Genomic DNA, 17369 nt, shown 5'->3' with positions numbered 1-17369 from the left:
GCACGATCGGCCCGATCGTCGCGGCCCGCAGGCAGGCTCCTCGAGCGGGGCCTTGCGCCGCGGGCGAGGCGAGCCAGCGCACCGCCGCCTCGCCGCCCATCCCCCTGAGCGTGAAGATCGCCCTGAAGCGCGCCTTGAGCGGCTGCGACTCGTCCGCGAGCACCCTGCCCACCTCGTCCACGCTCTTCTCGTCAAACATCGTCGCCAACTTCGCCTCGCGCCGTCGCCCTCCTCGTCCTCCTCGCTCCACCGCCGCTGTGTGGGTCACGGACACGCTGGCCGACCGGTAGCACCACGAAGTGACGCAAGTGGACCACGCCCACCCACATCAAGCCACACCCACCCACATCAAGCCACACCCACATCAAGCCACACCCACATCAACCCCCACCACGCCCACCAACCCCCACCCACATCAACCCACGAAGTGACGCAAGTGGACCACGCCCACCCACATCAAGCCACACCCACCCACATCAAGCCACACCCACATCAAGCCACACCCACATCAACCCCCACCACGCCCACCAACCCCCACCCACATCAACCCACATCAACCCACACCCACCCCCACCACGCCCACCATCCCCCACCAACCCACACCCACATCAACCCCCACCAACCCCCACCAACCCCCACCCACCCACCCCCACCAACCCCTACCCACGCCCACCAACCCCCACCAACCCCACCACCTGTGGCGGCCATCTTGCTCAGGGACAAATCTCATTACGCAAGATGGGTGGGGAGGGGGGTGGTGGTTTGGGGGGTAGTAGAGGGTGGGGGACTCAGACCCCACGTAAGATGGCCGCTGAAAATGCGCGTCGCGTGTTCGTGGCGTGGACCCCACAGCGGCTGTTGACGATCGCGATGCCCCCTCGCTAATTGCGGCTGGGCGCTAATTGAGAAGCGGGTGGCCGCGATCCCCGAAATCGTCGATCGCCGCTCAACTCCGCCGCCTCTAATGAGTGAACTCCACCGCTGCCGTCCGTGTGAGCCCCGGCGCCTATCGATCCACGCTGTGGCTACAGCCGAGAAAGCAGACGGGGGGTTGAGACGACGCGGGGTCCCGTGTCGTTGTTGTTGTTGCGGGGGACTTGGGCCGGTGACCACGCCACGTGTCTTCTCGTGAAGGTAATTCTCAACATTACATTCGTATGTCATGTCACATTGCCGTACGTGTAAACATATTGTACACTGTGTACATGTACAGTGTTATGTGTTCAGACACTGCTGTGACGAGGGCCTCCCCACGCCGTTTGACCATACTTCACCGCCATGGTCAATGCGGACACAACAATAGCCTTTGTCCACTAGAAGCACGGTGCAGCAGTGGATTGTTGTTGCAAGTCCTACTGATGCCTGTCCAGCTCCCCGCCAATTAACACAACGCGTGCAAGGCTCCCCGCCTTCACACAGCGGCCCTGACCGGCGTGGTGAAGTATGGTCAAAACAACCTCAGCTCCCATTGACGAGGTCTCCTCATCCAGCAAGGTCCGCACTGTGCAAGTACACGCCAACAACACGGGGCCCATGGGGATTAACTCGATATGATGCGATCGAGTAACGTGAGGCAGCAGAGTTAGGTTGCAAGATAAATACGCGAGAAGTTAAAGTTTCCCACGAACGAAAGTGAAACAAACTTTTTTTGTGGGGGGCATTGTTGAAGGGAAATGCATCGGAGTGTCCACGCGGGGTCTGGCAGCGAGAGAGAGAGAAGTGAGGGGGGCAGTGGCTTCAGCAGAGTGAGTTTGGTGATGAAAGGCAACGGAGTCAAAGGAGAAAGTTTTCCAGAAGTGAATCTCACCTGCGATTAATATGTGGATTGTAAACATGAACACTTTTTTTTTAACTAAATCTGAAAAGGTACGTTCGGAAACATGTCGAGGTGCATGCCGAGGCAGAAAGAGGAACACATGGTTTAAAGAACAGGGAACTTGAAGAAGTGCGCCTTTTGGCGTCATCTGGTCCAACACCATGTGAGACTAGCCTCTAAAGAAAGCTGTCTCGGGTGTGGACCAATCAATTTCAAGGACTGCACATTATCAGTTATGTGTTTTGTTTGCATTCCGACTGCAGGTATTGTGGTCAATGGAAACATGACTCCTTGTAAAAAAAGGTGTCAGTTTTGTTGCCAGATAAAAGGGTAAAAAAACAATTATCAAGTTGAAGAAGGTCATTGACTATTCAGAAAAGCCAAGTGGGTTTGGATAAGAAACACAGCGTGACGCGAATGGATGATGGTCAATGGACACGCAATGAGAAATGTAGAGTTTGACCACCGTGGACACGATGGAGCGGCCCGACCTGTGAACGAGAAGTTTCCAAGCGCCGGTCTGCGATTACAGCAGCGGTTTTCATACGGTCGGTCGATTTTCGTTGTTTCAGGACGTACTGGGCCCACCAAAGTCACGCAGTAACGATGAGTGGTCCGGTCGACATGTGCGCCCCGCACTCCCCAACGCTGGTGCCTATAATGCTGGATGTGGGCTCCGCTGACCCCCTGCAAGCTGCCACCCTCGCCTACTGGGACAACATCCTGGGCCCACGCGTGCACAACCTCTGGCTTGTCGGTAAGTGCAAACATTCGGCCCGGCTGCTTCTGTCGGCGCTGGCCAGACTTTACAACTGCGTTCCCGGGGACAATTTAAAACAGCACCGGCCTGCTTCACAAATCATGGGGAAGCGGGCTTTGCCTGAGTTATCCGATTATATGTTAAATATTTGATCACTCGATAGAATACAGATTATTCAGCTAATCGGAAAACACGGAAAATATTGTCGGGGTGAAAAAGCGTGCCCCTCTGTTCCCACGTATGCCGCTGGAAGTAACTATGCACGTACGTTTGACTTCCTTCGCACCGTACGTAGCCAACCGTGCTAACCGTAGGTACGGGTGAAGGACAGCAAACTAAACGCACCCAAAAAAAATTGTGCCTTGCAGTGCGAATTGGCAGAACGGAGCGCCTCTCTTCATTTTGTTCCCCTTTGCGCAGGCGACCCGGCGTCGGAGCGCGACGTGATGCGCGAGTCGGAGTTCTGCCTGCTGTCGACGCACACCCTCAACGGCGAGGTGCTGCGCAGCGCCCCCGACGGCGCCGCCGACGTGAAGCTCTACGAGCTGGCGGAGCGCGGTGCCTGCGTCTCCTCGCTCGTGTTCGACGCCCCGCGCTGGCGGGGCCGCCAGCAGCAGGGCGTGCTGGCGCTGGCACTCGTGATGAGGCTTGCGCCGCGCCCGCTGTGCGTGCGGGCGCACACGCTCGCCGCAGCACGGCTCGCGCACGCCACGCGCGTGCTGCGTGTGCTCATGTACAAGGTGCGAAGTGTTGGGATCGCATCCCAACACGCTATCGCACCGATGCCCCATCACACTGTCGGACCATCTTAACATCGCTCAATCATTCGGATGTAGAGATGTTCACGATTCGATTATATTGATCTTTTTTTGTCTCGTTTATGCATTGTTGCTTGCCCCACTACGCTGAACGCAACATTAATGTATGATTTGTGCAAATCCTAAACAGCCAATTCTCACATGCAAGATTAGTTTTTTTTATCTTGAGCTTTGGAATTTATTTCAATCGATGCATCACTCTATCTTCACATCTCTGCCACTGCTGTCTTATCTTCATCGCGTCATCACCGTCGGACATCTGCTGCTCGTCACGCCGATGCCCATCTCTGCATTTCCCTTTTTTCATGTTCGTGCAGGACTCGGACAATATCGTGCAGTTCTTGACTGGGAAGCTAACCTCCATCGCCAAGCTGTTTGTCTCGCTCAACAGCCACGGCGTGCCTGACAGCATCTCCGTAAGTAAGCAGCTGCAGCAGGTGGCGTGGCTCAACTAATTTGTTTACTCATGCAGACGTCACTGATGAATGCAACCCAACGAATGTGCACGTGTGCCTTTGAAAGTCGTGAATCTTAAAACTTGATTCTCCTAACGCCAGTCCCCAGTGATGCTGGGATGTGAATGTAAATCCTTTTTCGCCGACAGCTGAAGGATACGTACTTTGAGGACAACCCTGAAGAAGAAAAACGAAACATTATTTCCAGGTAAGTGCCTTTTAAAATAGCATTTGTCCTGTACTTTTATAGCTACCGCTTAAAGTTTATGGAAACAAACCTTTGTCCTTGGCCCAGCATTACCGTTGTGAGGTTTTTGAAGATTCCGTGGTTCGGTGGTGACAGAGGGGGCGGGACGGTGTGTTTGTGTCTTTCCCGCATGGCAGCGTGGTGAGGTCTCACCTGCAGACGTGCGGCTGCTCCATCGTCATCGGCTCAGACCCGCGAGAGGTTAACAAGGTGCTGTAGTTCTCTACTCCTTCGAGCCCGTCGTGGAACTTTTTACTTGTTACTGGCTACTGTGAGCGAGGGCCGGTGTGTATTATGACACACGGTGTGGTGTGGGTCGTGTCGTCGTTGGCACGCTGCTCTGCGGCCACAGTAACCTCGGCTCATTCACTTGCCACGCAGAGTGCTCTGTGTTGTTTGTGTGAAGCTGACACGCGTTGACACAGCTGCCGCATGCCTAAAGGCCATAATGCATTCGTGCAATGTTAGGGCAATCATTGGCAGCAATAGTTTTTGGTCATATATCGTGTTGACAAATGTATTTGTCCAAATTTGGACAAATATCGCTGCTCCTGCTGAGTGAGAAACTGGGGTGGCAACCTGCAATTACATCACGGACTTCATAATATAACTACTTGATGGTATGTGCTGTGCAGACATCACTGTTGGCCAGACAGAAATTGATGCATTTGCTGTACCATTTAGTCATAGTTGCTTCTAGAGTGGCATGGTTATCAAATGTGCAGGGAAGGCAACAGCACCAGCAGTCATGAGCAGGAGGGGCCCAGGATATGAAACGGGGGGAAAAGCAGACAGGGGACCCCATTGCATTGCTTGCATCAAGACCCATGCCAGCCACGCTACGCAACTGTGCTCACAGTAAACGCATTGGCAGTAACTCGTTCCAGGGATGATTTCCCTCACATCTCCCAAGCGTATCATGCGGCGCTCTAATGTCTTGGGGGTGATGCCTGTGCGTGCAGATGGTGAAGACGCTGTGTCTCTTCCTGAGTCCGGCAGAGCGGCGCTGCTCGCGTTTGGCCGATCCCGAAGCCAAGGACAAGTACGAGTACGGCCTCGTGGTGCAGGGACTCCTAAAGGTACGCGCTCGGCGGTCAGTCCTGGGCGACACGTGACGGTTGATCCGTCACATTTTCTCACGTAGCTCGTTACAATACGACTTCAATGTGGATTTATACAGCGTCTATATGCAGCCATATCGCAAGATGCTGCACAACACAGTGGGACATGCATCACAGGGAAGTGACAGTCCTAGCCAGAGGAGAGAAAGAAGGTCTTTAACCTGGCCTGGAACATTGAGGCAGGGAGTTGGCAGCACAGATGGTTGGGGCAAAGCATTAACAAAATATAGGGACAGCAGAGGAGAAGGAGCTACCTCCTGTCAAGTGAAGGTTAATTGTGGGCTTGGATAGAAGGTATTGATTGCTGGTGCGGAGAGCACATGAATGAGAGTGGATTGCAACTAGGCGAGAGGTAGGTAGGGGCGAGTCTACGAAGGATCTTGGAAAATAGAAAGTATGAGCTTGAACTTATTCTGGGATTGAATTGGGAGCCAGTGGAGGGATGAGAAGTATCGGTGTGTGATGTGGTCTCGTTGGCGGGTGAGGAGCTTGCACAATCCCTTCACCCCCTGTGCCAGAACAAGGATGGCATCTTGACACTGCCCTTCCGTTCCGTGGTGCTGGCGCCCATGCCAAGCTCGTTGGTGGACGTGGACAGGCCGTACAGCGTGTTCCAGACGCCACCGAAACACGTGCACGTCTTCCGGCAGCACAAGCTGTTGCGCAGCGAGCTCGTGCGCTACTGGAGCGACCCCACACAGCTCTGCGCCCCGTCGCCCATCCAGGACATGTGAGCCGTGCGCACGGCATGTCCAGACAACGACAACAAGAACGCAGGCCTCTGTTTAGGAGTGCATGTAATCATTAATAATGATTCGGCACGTAATGATTTCTGAGCGCCTATATCCTACCTGTTGCATTAGTATGTTGTTTTAATAATAAAATTTAAAATCAGAAATTATTCCCACGCATAATTTTATATGTGTAGTGTGAGCCAAACAATTTGTTGTAATCATGAATTTATGTATCCTTGCATATTTACACTCTATCCAGTGTGTCTCAACTCTAGTTCCAACACAGTACAGCCTTGTGTGATTTCCAACCATCCGGTGTATGCGGTGTGCAGCGTATTAATTATTACATATGAATAGAAGAGACTGGTAATCACGAAAAGATGTGCCATGGGGGGTAGTGAGGACTGGAGTTGAGAAACTCTGCTCGGATCGATATCCTCAGTTGCGTTTACATCATCGCGCTGACTGCTTGATTTGGGATTAACGAAGCTTTTATTTAATTCTCTTCCCTTTGCTAGAAATTACTTTCAAGAGGTTCCTGTCCCGGACACGCTGGTCAGCACCTTCATTAACGAGGTGGGTGGGACGCTTCTTAACGCCGTTTGTGAATTCTCCTGCCACGTTTTGATTGAGCTCCCATGACCATCAAAACGATTTCCTGCAGAGTGAACGTGCTCCCTGCTCCGTGTGCCAGGTATTCATGGTTGACGTTGGCGAGCGGCTCCCATTCCTCGCGCGCTTTGTGCTCCTGCTGCAGCGCAAGGCGCTGGCTCTGCTCTTCCACATCGAGGATGAGACGTGAGCTCAATCATAGTCTTGCGCCACCACACCCGCCTCAAGTTATTTCTCCCACTCGGTCATAGAAACCGAGCGAATGTAAAATTTGACCACCACAGTGGTGCGGCGATTTGAGCGCCATCTCCTGACTCCCCCCCCCAACCCCACCCCGCGCAGGCAGCAGGGGAAGAAGCCGCTGCAATCGCTGGGGAAGGTTAAGAAGGAGCTGGACCTGACCGACAAGGGTGACCTCAGTGTGGTGATGGCTACAGCGGAGCAGATGAGGCCGGGCATGCACAGCTTCCTGTTCGGGCGCCAGGTGGAAAGCACCCTCCTGGAGCAAGACACCCTTGCCAGTTTCTGACGTGCCCATCTCTCCGAGTGTGGAGCTCGCCCTCCTCCCCTCTCGTCCACCCACTTGTCGACATTAATGCTGTCCACCCTCCTGCCGACGCTAATGAATGCATGGTAAATGATGAAGTACCGTGCCATTTCTTGGCACGTGCCCCAGTGTTGGTGGCGCATGCGGACTTCTGCCTTCACTATGGCGGTGGTGTCTGGGGATGCACGACAGGGAGAACTCAACGTTGAACTGCTACCAGGGCCGGAGGATTTGGGTGTCTATGTCCCCAGGACACCAGAGCAGAAACGACACAGCCCTCACCCCTGACCCATACACATCATCCTCAAACCTCGTTGCGGTGACGCACTCCAATGCCAATGATAAACAGTTCAATTATGAATACAATGTCATATTTTTTTTTAGGGGTCCCTCTGGACTTTTGGGCCCTGAACAAATGTCCAGTTTTCCCTGCCCCCGCTCCCCACCCGCAAATCCGGCCCTGCCTGCTTCGTCTCTTTGTACCCCAGCATGTCGGATGAATTGCACATTAGCAAACACTGCTGCACAATGAATATTGTGAGTTCAGCGTAACACCGGTGTCGGGAGTGAGTGTGGTTTCAAGCAGTGTTATTTTCAGGCCATGATAACACCGAGGGCAATTTTGGGACTATTTTTCGGCAGCTGCCACTGCAATCCATATACGTGTATCATCTCTTGACAGCCTGGTACGGCAATGGCATAAAGTGACGCGAGTTTTGTCGTGCCGGAGAAAGCAGTATTATGTTTATTTGACGAATGGTGATTGGTTTACAGAGGATGCAACTGTGGGTGGCCCATGTGACAAGTCTGTGATCGGATTAGAATTTGCCATCCCAGTTGTGCGTATTTGGGCAGCTAGATTAGAACAGAAAACTTGTAACCATTGCCTCTGACGATGGCTGGCAACAGTTGCCCTAAAGTATCCGGTGTATCTTGGCCTTCACCTTGCAGCCATGTTGGTGAATTGTAAATATCCACTGCATTTCAACGGTGCAGTTATGAGAGCAGTACATTTGTTTCGTGAGCTAATGCATATTAACGCATTGTTGTATTAATGCCGTTTCGTGTTAAAGTGAAATGTGTGTGGAGCACGTTTTGTGACATTCGGTCATGAGTTACTGATGAGTTGTGTTTTTATTGCTGCTGCCTAAATTGACAAACTCGTGTTTTTATTTTCCACTGAATATTTTTTTTTTCCCGTCGTCAGGAAAGAAATGTGGCCTTGTCTTGACATCCATTTGTCCCAGTGTGTGTCTGAATTAAACTGTGAAAATGGCTTTTGCCGATGTCTCCAATTCACCGGCCACGTGGGAGCGCTTGTGCAAAGTGCCGCACCACAAAGCGTCGTGATCGAATGACCAGGCGGCTAAGCTAATCGCGTACATTTGTATTCAACGCAGCGGTTAAAACTGCACGGCATTTTATATATATATACAGTACATTTAACAGACCTGAAAAGCTTCCAAATGAGCCAAATTGTGCCTGAGTAACGAGCGTGGTTGTGGTGTAAGTCTGGAGGCGGCGTGGTGAGGATGGGCTGACCATGTCAGCAACAAAAACCTCTTGTGGGCTGAGCAGGCGTTACGTTTGAGCCTCTAGGATAATTAATGTATTAACGACCCGAACAACATTTCATAAGCCAATGACCTATCAGTACACGGACAAGCTCGTAAATGAATCGATTCATTAGTTTTGTGATGGAACGATTTATTGTACAAAATTTCAGTGTCGAATGAAGTCGGCGATTGATGCTAAAATGAGTCCCGTAATGGTTTTTTTTTACTGACTTAGTGAATTGCTGAGTTCATTCGACTGAATGGATGATCTGGTACAGTAACGATCTTGTAAAGTCACGTAGGTAAAAATAAATAATAAATAATGAAAATAATAGAAATAATAATGGAAATAATAAATCACGACGTCGTTTCGGAGGCAACACAAGTCTCCGTCATCAGGTGGCACCGTCACAGCTGAATTTACTGTATCAAGTGTGGCAAAAAATTCCAAGAGACAAGCTCTTAAATACAAGTTAAGGGGGAGGGGGGGAGGGGCTTATCTGAATGTGGTAGCCAATGAATGGAACGTGTTCGGGGGGTGGTGGGCGGGGCTAAAAGAACGAATGAGCGAGGAGGGGGGCGGGGATTGTGACCCGGAAGTGGAAGCGCCCTCGCCACGTGCAGAATTTCGCACGAGGCAGCGATGGCGATGGCGGCGGCAGCGGCTTCGTACAGCGGCTCGGACGGAGAGGGAGATTCCTGCTCCGGCGACTCCGATCGCGAGGTGAAGTGTGGTGGGGAGGGGGCTACGGGGACCCAGGGAGATGGAAGAGGAGGAGGCGGGTAGGGGAGACAAGAGCCCGGCGGTTTGGGAGTGCCGAAGCCGCGTGCCGCGCGTGTTAGAAGCCCCCATTTGCCTGGTCCGCGTGGTCACCTCGTGTTCTCATTGATCACTCGCGCTGTGCATCAACACTCGCTGCAGAACACACTAGACTCAATACAATACACGCTACACACGCAGTGTAGTACACACCACACTGCGTGTGTAGTGTAGTACACGCAACACACGCAGTACAATACACTCGCTACAGTACACGTTACACACGCAGTACAGTACACGCTACACACGCAGTACAATACACTCGCTAAAGTACACACTACACACGCAGTACAGTACACGCTACACACCGGATGCAATCCACTACACTCAATACTTAATACAATACACTCGCTACAGTACATACACGCTACGCACGCAGTACAGTATTCGATACACTCGCTACAGTACACGCTACACACGCTGTGCAGTACACTCAGTGCAGTACGCACACATATAGTACACACTACTATATACAGTACACTTTTACTGCACTTTTACTGCACCGCACATAGTACACAATGTGAATACCGTACACGAAACATAGTGTAATTTGTAGTACACACACGGCAATTAATATAGTACAAGGCCGTAGCCATGGGGTCAACATTAGGGGGGACCAAATCTTCCAGGAGGTCCCCCCCCCCCCCCCCCCCCAGAAAAGATGTCTAAATTTGAAAACGAATTTCCTGCCTAAAATATAAAACAATTCACTAACACATAGGATGGACTTTTTATTAATTTTTTACAATAATGTCTAATGTAATATTAGTATAATAGTACATCGCGCTGTTTTTTCTGTTTACCTTTTCTTGTTTCATTGTATGTAATGGCAGAGATTAGGGATAAATAAAGTACAACCATAACCACAATCATATAAACATAAATCTATTTTATAGCAATATATTGGGGGGGGGGGGGACATTTAGAGCATATTTGAATATATATTATAATTACGATCTTGATATAGCACCCTTAAGAGAGCACACACTTGTTTACACACACACTGATGCTGGTGCTTTCGTTGCTGCTGGTGATTAGTTGCTGATGAGGTTGCACCTAGCGTTGCTGTTGGCGATGTTCATTTGTAGCAGCTTCAATACGGGACCTTTCTTGCCAGTATATCAAAACATGAGAATAGTTTTTACCCTTTTCTGGCAATAAGACACCGAGGTGGTAAGATGATAAAAACACCAAACAGAAACCTTTTGCAAGAAATCCTGTCTGCATTTAGCGCAAGCACGTGTGGCTAATGCAGATGGGCACGAGTTGGCTGCTGTTGGGTTGATGGTGTTTGTGGTAGTACTGTAACAACAATGAATTCTAAAATCCAGCTGTGCGGAGCTGTGAGTGTGTATACACACGGGGTTTCGCAGGGTCTTTGTGAGGTTTTTGTTTGGCAAATAATTATTTATTGTTCAATAACTTTCTCAACAAACAAGAACTGTAGGATCGTGTATTCGTATCGTCGTTTAGATTAATTATTTTGTCATTTGTATATATTTATGTGTTTAAGCGCAATGGGCATTTACATGGATTATACTGTACAGTGTTTTGGGGAGCGGTGGTGCAGTGGTTGGCGTCAATGCCCTACGAACCGCCGGCATCGGTGACGAGTCTTTGAACCGGTTTTGTCCCGGGGCCTCCCCTTGGTCGACTCGGCCTTGAATGAGTGCCTCGTGCGATGTGTAAACATCAGCGCTGTGGAGACAAAGGAGGGCGGGCGTGGTGCTAGCCACCCCACCACCTCGCGTGCCATTCCGGCCTTCGTAGGTGCTCGCTAACGACACTTGCCCCAATAGTCTGTTAAGTGCTACACGGGAGGATCTTTGTACGTATCTTTGTTGCGTGTAGTGTAATTTGGCCTGTGTCTTGTGTGTAAGGGGCAGGCGGGAGACTTCTGCTCTGGTGTCGTGGGGTTAAGATATCTAAAATCTGGCCCTTACTGTGAGCGAGGGACAGGCTAAATGAAAGAGTCAGTGAGCCGTTCTATTGTGTCGTTCGTTGTTAGTCTGTTCCATTCGCAATGGTAAGTCGCTGCTGCATAATGGTGAGCGGTTGCCGTCCGTGATGATGGGTTAGCCACTGCTGCCACACGGCTGTTGGTGATGACAACATGTGCTTCTCTCCCCTTACCGTGCAGCTGCAGGAATCGTTTGCACAGGGGAAGCTGAAGCCTGGACTGAACCTGCAGCTCAAGGCGCGGAGGCCGCCCATCAACAACGTGGTGAGTGGCAGCGCCAGAACGAACACGCGCTTGCTGAGAGCAACGGGCCAAAAACACCAAGCTGCCAGCAGACTGGTAGCGCAATTGAAGGTAGCTCGGCTCGGAGACGACACCACCTCCATCGTAACCGTAGGCACGGTGCCACTTTTACACGTGCGTCGAAGAGAGCGCGGCAATCGAAAGTAAATTCATCGCCTCTGGTCACCACTGGTCCATTCTGCTTGTCTCCCAGTGAACGATCTAGAATACAGTTTATTATTTTATGGACCGTGGCAATCCACCGTCTCATTGTTCCTCTTTTTCTACAATTGCGGTGAACAGTGGCCTCTCATGGCTGCTCGAGTCACGTGAACTGCATGAGTCGTGCGTGTGTTTGTACCTCTGTGCAGGTGTGTTTGTTTCTGTGTGTGTGCGTGCATGTGTCCGTTTATGCCCGCGTGCGTGTGCACTACTTTCCACGTGTTCCCTTTTTGCGCCGCGTCGGCCTCGCCACAGCAGCACTAGTCCCCAGCCAGTCGGTAAAGCCTGCGTGGTGGAATATGCGTCTTGTGTCGCCCGTCAGAACCAGATGAAGAGCTGCCTTAGCGAGTTCCGCCGCTTGCTGCCCTGGGTGGAGCGTCTGGATGTCACCGTGGGCCCCCTGCCCGACGTCGAGGCGCAGGCTTCCGGCAGCGACGGGGTGGACGTGGAGAACGACTTCCGCAGGGAGATGTTCTTGTGAGCGACGCACGCGGGGGGGCCGGCGTGGCTGTTTCTGCCGCAGTAGTCGGGATACAGAAGCGTTTGGCAAATGCACGGAGGCGAGCGCTCGTCTGCTTGCGGTCAAATCATCCCCTGCAATGTGCCCCGATCTCGTCGGATATCGGAAGCCTTGCAGGGTTGAGCCTGGACTGTGCTTGGATAGGCGACCGCCATTCACAGCAGGGGGCTACGTGGTGTGCGGCAGAGTGCGGTGCAATAACATCTTGTCGTTGTGCTGTGCTTCTGTGCTCCCACGTCGATGCTTCCTGCCCTAGTCGAGACAAATGTGATCGCAACTTCCAATCAGACCAGACTGACGTCACACGAGTACCTGAAGTTGTGTGCTCTGTGGACCAACCATTCTCGATCCAATACACTTTTCAACAAACTCTGTTTATTGGTCAGACGCAGTCACTCCGCTATTCTCGTTCAGCATTTGCCTCCGATGATGGCAAGAAAACTATTTCGCGTATCGCTAAAAGTGCAGCCCTGCAATTCCTTGCTCGCACTACTGCTGACAGAAGGGCCTGGACTTGAGGGAGCTCGAGAGCTCCTCTAGAGGCTATTTTGGCCTACTCTTCCACACTGGTTATAGACGTCTTGGAAGGAATGAGCCTAGCCATAGACTACCCCACTACACGCAATTTGCCGATCGACTGTGTTGTACCTAATTGGATGAACGGAGGCTTAGGAGGGGCGAGGTGGGTAGGAGATTAAATAAACTTGCCCCGTCCCTGGATAGAATGGGGAGGTGAGGGTTGGGATTGTGAGTCAAGTAGTGCGCTGCTATGTATATGTGTTGAACTTCTTTCGTACCGTACGTAGTCAACAGTGCTAACCGTTACACGGCTGTGGCAGCGTCCCGGCCTCGCGTATCGCGGCACTAACGGTGATGGCTACGTCCCGCAGTTACCGGCAAGCGCAGGCGGCCGTGCTGTTGGCCGTGCCGAAACTCCAAGAACTCAACATTCTGACGAAACGGCCTGAGGATTACTTCGCAGAGATGGCCAAGACGGACCAGCACATGCAGAAGGTGGGGCGCGCCCACACGCAACGGCCACGCTGCGCTTGATCGTTCACGTGTTTGCCGGTGCTTGACGGAAATGGCAGAGTTTGTCTCAGACGGCGCACGAGCGGCGTGGGAGGGGTGGTAACGCAGCTAAGGAGCATCACTCCTTCATTTGCAGTGTGGCTGACGCCAAAATCTTAAGACGTCAATGCAAGCTGTAACCACTCGGCTGCCCTCAGTACCAATATTGAATGGTTTTCTGTTGCTTGGTCGCTGAGCAGCAACCACGCCTCGACGAGCCTTACCTGCTTACCCGCAGAACCAGAGTGGGGGGGGGGGGCAGCAGTGGTGGTGCACGACAGCTCTGGTCCAGCACTTTGGGGTCAGATTTGTGCAAATCCCAAACTTTGGGCCGAGAGGTGATTTAAGAGATGGCAGTACAGCACTTGGGTAGGTTTGTGGACCCATCTGTTGCAGTGATCGTGATTCCCTCCTGCGCGTGTGAGTATTCTCCGGGTATTCGAGTTTGCAAAACACGTGTTCACGTGAAACTGGCCAAACATCCGAATGCAAGGACCCTCTCGAAAGAGTTTTGGACTCGGTGAAGCTTTCCTGGTCAAACTAAGGACAAACATAGATTTGGTTCATCGCTTTACATCGCTAAGTGATGTATCAGTTCTGAGAATTGCAAATTTTCAGTTTGTGAGCCATGCAACAAACATATCTAGCGCAGTGTGGGAAAATGTAGCGTCCTCCTGGTGTGTTGATGTAGTTTATTTTGTGTAACCAGCTGAGACCTCTCGACCATGATAGAATTTCATTTGCAAGCGTGACCTGGGGCATTAGTCTGCCAGTTGGGAGCGAGGATTTCTGTTTATAATTCCATTTAGTAAAAAAAAAATCGGTCGCTTTTAAATGATCTCGGAAGAAGTTCTGCGGTATCTCCTTCCACAGGCCATTCTCCGCAACAATGTGGTGCACTACTCGCTGCAAGATTTTCAAATTGACAGTCCTGTGACGAGGTGCCAATAGCACAACAGGGAAAAAATTGGGGGGGGGGAATAAAACCGTGCTGCGTCCTTTTTTTTTTCCGCATTTGCCCATGGCAGGTTCGGGAGAAGCTGCTTTCCAAGCAGATGGCGATGGAGCGCTCGGAGAAGGCCAAACAACTCCGGCAGCTGCGCAAGTACGGCAAGAAGGTGAGGCCCACTCGGCAGAGACGTCATCAGAGCCGCGCTCTCATCTCATTTGTTTCAATCGTCGGTGGCTCCACTGATCGAATGGCTCGTCGGGTATCGTGAAAATATTGTGGAGTGTCGCTGGACGGGAGGTGACGTCATCGGCATTGTCGCCCGCATCGTGCTGGGTTTGGCATGCGGAGGGGGGGGGTCCCAACTTGGCGAGGAAAAGCGACGTGGCACCTGCCAGTTTGTCAGGAGGCAGAGTATTGAACCAGCTCTCCACATCTGCCTCGCCAAACCCTCACCTCCCCATTCCACACTAGAAGTGTCCTCTCGTAGCAGCCAAGGCCACTCAACAGAGGATGGCTTCCATCAATTTATAGTTGATTGGGTGGAGTGGCGGCGGGTGCTGGGTTAAGCAGTGTCCTTATGAACTTGGCGACCTGTTTTTGTGGCTACGACCCGCACTGAGCAGTGTGGTAAGGTATGGTCAAATAGCTATCACGACTTGCGTGGTGCGGGGAGGGCCCTCATCCAGAAGCGCTTTGACAAAAGGCGGCCGACGGACACGTGCGTTGTTGTTCTAGCAATGGGCCGCACACACATGGCTGCCGCTTCTTGGGAGGCCGATTTTTGGTTTCTCTCGTTCCGCAGGTGCAAGTTGAGGTTCTGCAGCAGAGGCAGAAGGAGAAGAAGTCGATGATGGAATCGCTCAAGAAATACAAGAAAGGTGTTTTACGATTTCCGTCGCTCGCATCTTGCCGGTCCCCCACACACACACGCGCGCGCGTGCTCTTCTCGTGTTGGCGTCGATGCGCGTGTCTGTGGTCTCGCCGTTCCCCCGCTCGGTCGTTTCACGCCTCGTCGTCGTCGCTGCGACGTCTCTCTCGCCCCCAGGAGTGACGGACAAGCTGGATTTCCTGGAGGCCGACAAAGAAGGTGCCAGGACGCAGAACAAACCGTCCGCCGCGGGGAAGGACAAGAAGAGAAAGTGAGTGAAAATGTATCCCGACGTGTTTCGGGGAAAACACGTTTCATCCCCGTTCTCCGGCTTGTGAGGAGGCGACGGCGGCGACGTCCCAGCTTGTCATCCAGGTTACTGAGTAGCTCTGGGCCCAGCATCACGTACATAGAGTCCGATATGTCCGCCCTACAACCGCAAGCAGCTCTCGTTCGTTTGGTTGTGCTTGTTTTACACTGGGTCTTCCGCCATCGTGCAGGTTCGTCACCACGGCTAATCATGGCACAGTGACGAGGGAATGGATTGTCAAGATTTCTGGGTCTTCTCGCCATAACGGGTCACGTAGACTAATTGCGTATAACACGTACGAATCAAAAAAATTCTCAATGTACGCGATTCGATGGACTTAACATGAGGAATCCATTTGGCTTCGTTACACACATTGGGTGGGGGGGGGAGCCACGCTTCCACGGCCCCGTGCACGCTGCAGCCGACGTTTAGTTACAGGTGCGCGTGCTCGTACACACACATACCCACGCTCAAATCTCACGCGAATGCTTTTTGTTTGCGGTGTGCAGCCCCAACTCGAAGCGGCGCTACAAGAACGAGAAGTTCGGCTTCGGCGGGAAGAAGCGCGGCAACAAGCGGAACACGCGCGACAGCGTGGACGACGTCTCGGGCTTCCGCTCGCGCACCGCGCACGGCCGCGAGGGGGGACCACGTGGAAGGACCGGCAAGGCCGCCGGCAATATGGGCAAGGTGAGACACTCGGTTCGGTCCGCGAGGTGAGATGCCCGTGCCTGGCCAGGTGTTGGGGGCTGTGGAGAGGAGCAGTTTTTTTATGAGCGAAGATCTTTGGAATGCAGCACAGCTGACCGGCTGTTTGTTTGTGTGCGTGCATTGCTGCGCGTGTGCGGTGGTGTGTTTGCACGCGACTCCATGTGTGTGACCGTGTGTCCGTATCTCCTTGCGCCTGCAGAACAAGAGGCCTGGGAAAACCGTTCGGCAGAAGATGAAGAGCAAGAGGCGATGAGGGGTTGGCAAGAGCGAGGGGTTTTGGAGTGGGGGGTGAGTAAAGGGTGTAGCTCGCTCTGGGTGGAAATTATTCATCCACACTATAGAAACACGGCTTGGTGGTTGCAAAAACATCTTAAAGTTTTGGTTAGTATTTTTTTTGTGCTTTCCCTGATATTAAAATTGTGCTATCTGCATCACGGAGTGTATCACCCTGTGTATTGGGGAATAGTCCTTGGGAGGAGAGTTGCAGAACTGCCCCCCCCCCCATACAACAGGGGGGGGGGTGGCTGTGCGCTTTCCCACGCTGCTACAGAGAAATCTTTGTCTTGTAGCCATCAAACCGATATTTTTTTTTATTTGCCAAATTTAGTGAAAACACCAATGTTGCTGTGATGGCTTTGTGTACCAAGTCACTGGCAACCAGGCCGAGACCCCATTTTAATCATTAGCGGTTCCCCAGATTTGAACCCTGCGGTCTTGGTGGTGCCAGCTCAGTGTCTCACCCCTGAGGCAGCCCCGGCTCTTGAAAATAGCCGACACCAGCTGATGTACATGTCATTTGGGGTTGATCGGCGTTTGAGTGCCGCATTGGCGGCCTGCGCTGATTGTTGATGCCCGTGTTGCAAGGCTTTAGTGTTCAACTTAAAACTGGTTTATTTGTAAAAGGTTGTAAAGCGTTCCTAAATAAAAGTATTAAACTGCAACTGTCTAATATTTTGGGCCTTGTGTGTTATCGACTTTCCACTGGTT

At 52.0% G+C, this 17369-nt stretch overlaps 3 protein-coding genes across 3 annotated transcripts in view; 2 read left to right on the top strand and 1 right to left on the bottom strand.

Moving 5' to 3' along the window:
* Nucleotides 1-269, bottom strand: part of DOHH (deoxyhypusine hydroxylase) — a 4263-nt gene extending 3994 nt beyond the window's left edge. The window contains 1 exon segment of the mRNA XM_078867875.1: nucleotides 47-269. Within this exon segment, the coding sequence (XP_078724001.1) occupies nucleotides 47-199 (153 nt within the window). The 5' untranslated portion in view covers nucleotides 200-269.
* A 514-nt stretch (nucleotides 270-783) lies between these two features.
* C9orf72 (C9orf72-SMCR8 complex subunit) lies at nucleotides 784-8386 on the top strand. Its single transcript, XM_078867681.1, has 11 exons — nucleotides 784-1134; nucleotides 2389-2573; nucleotides 2997-3316; nucleotides 3712-3810; nucleotides 3999-4057; nucleotides 4234-4306; nucleotides 5059-5175; nucleotides 5736-5947; nucleotides 6470-6527; nucleotides 6646-6749; nucleotides 6906-8386. Exons 2-11 carry the CDS (start codon nucleotides 2423-2425, stop codon nucleotides 7090-7092), a joined length of 1380 nt encoding a protein of 459 aa, XP_078723807.1. The 5' UTR covers nucleotides 784-1134; nucleotides 2389-2422; the 3' UTR covers nucleotides 7093-8386.
* An 873-nt stretch (nucleotides 8387-9259) lies between these two features.
* Nucleotides 9260-17323, top strand: EBNA1BP2 (EBNA1 binding protein 2). Its single transcript, XM_078867682.1, has 9 exons — nucleotides 9260-9390; nucleotides 11627-11710; nucleotides 12273-12427; nucleotides 13361-13484; nucleotides 14570-14659; nucleotides 15296-15371; nucleotides 15539-15632; nucleotides 16181-16361; nucleotides 16582-17323. The coding sequence occupies exons 1-9, from the start codon at nucleotides 9310-9312 to the stop codon at nucleotides 16633-16635; spliced, it is 939 nt and encodes a 312-aa protein (XP_078723808.1). The 5' UTR covers nucleotides 9260-9309; the 3' UTR covers nucleotides 16636-17323.
* The last annotated feature ends 46 nt before the right edge of the window (nucleotides 17324-17369 follow it).

Source organism: Lampetra fluviatilis, chromosome 24 (genome assembly GCF_964198595.1).
Source record: "Lampetra fluviatilis chromosome 24, kcLamFluv1.1, whole genome shotgun sequence".
In the NCBI taxonomy this organism is placed as follows: Eukaryota; Metazoa; Chordata; class Hyperoartia; order Petromyzontiformes; family Petromyzontidae; genus Lampetra; species Lampetra fluviatilis.
Note: the sequence above shows the minus strand (reverse complement) of the source record. Positions and strands in the feature narration are given on the sequence as shown.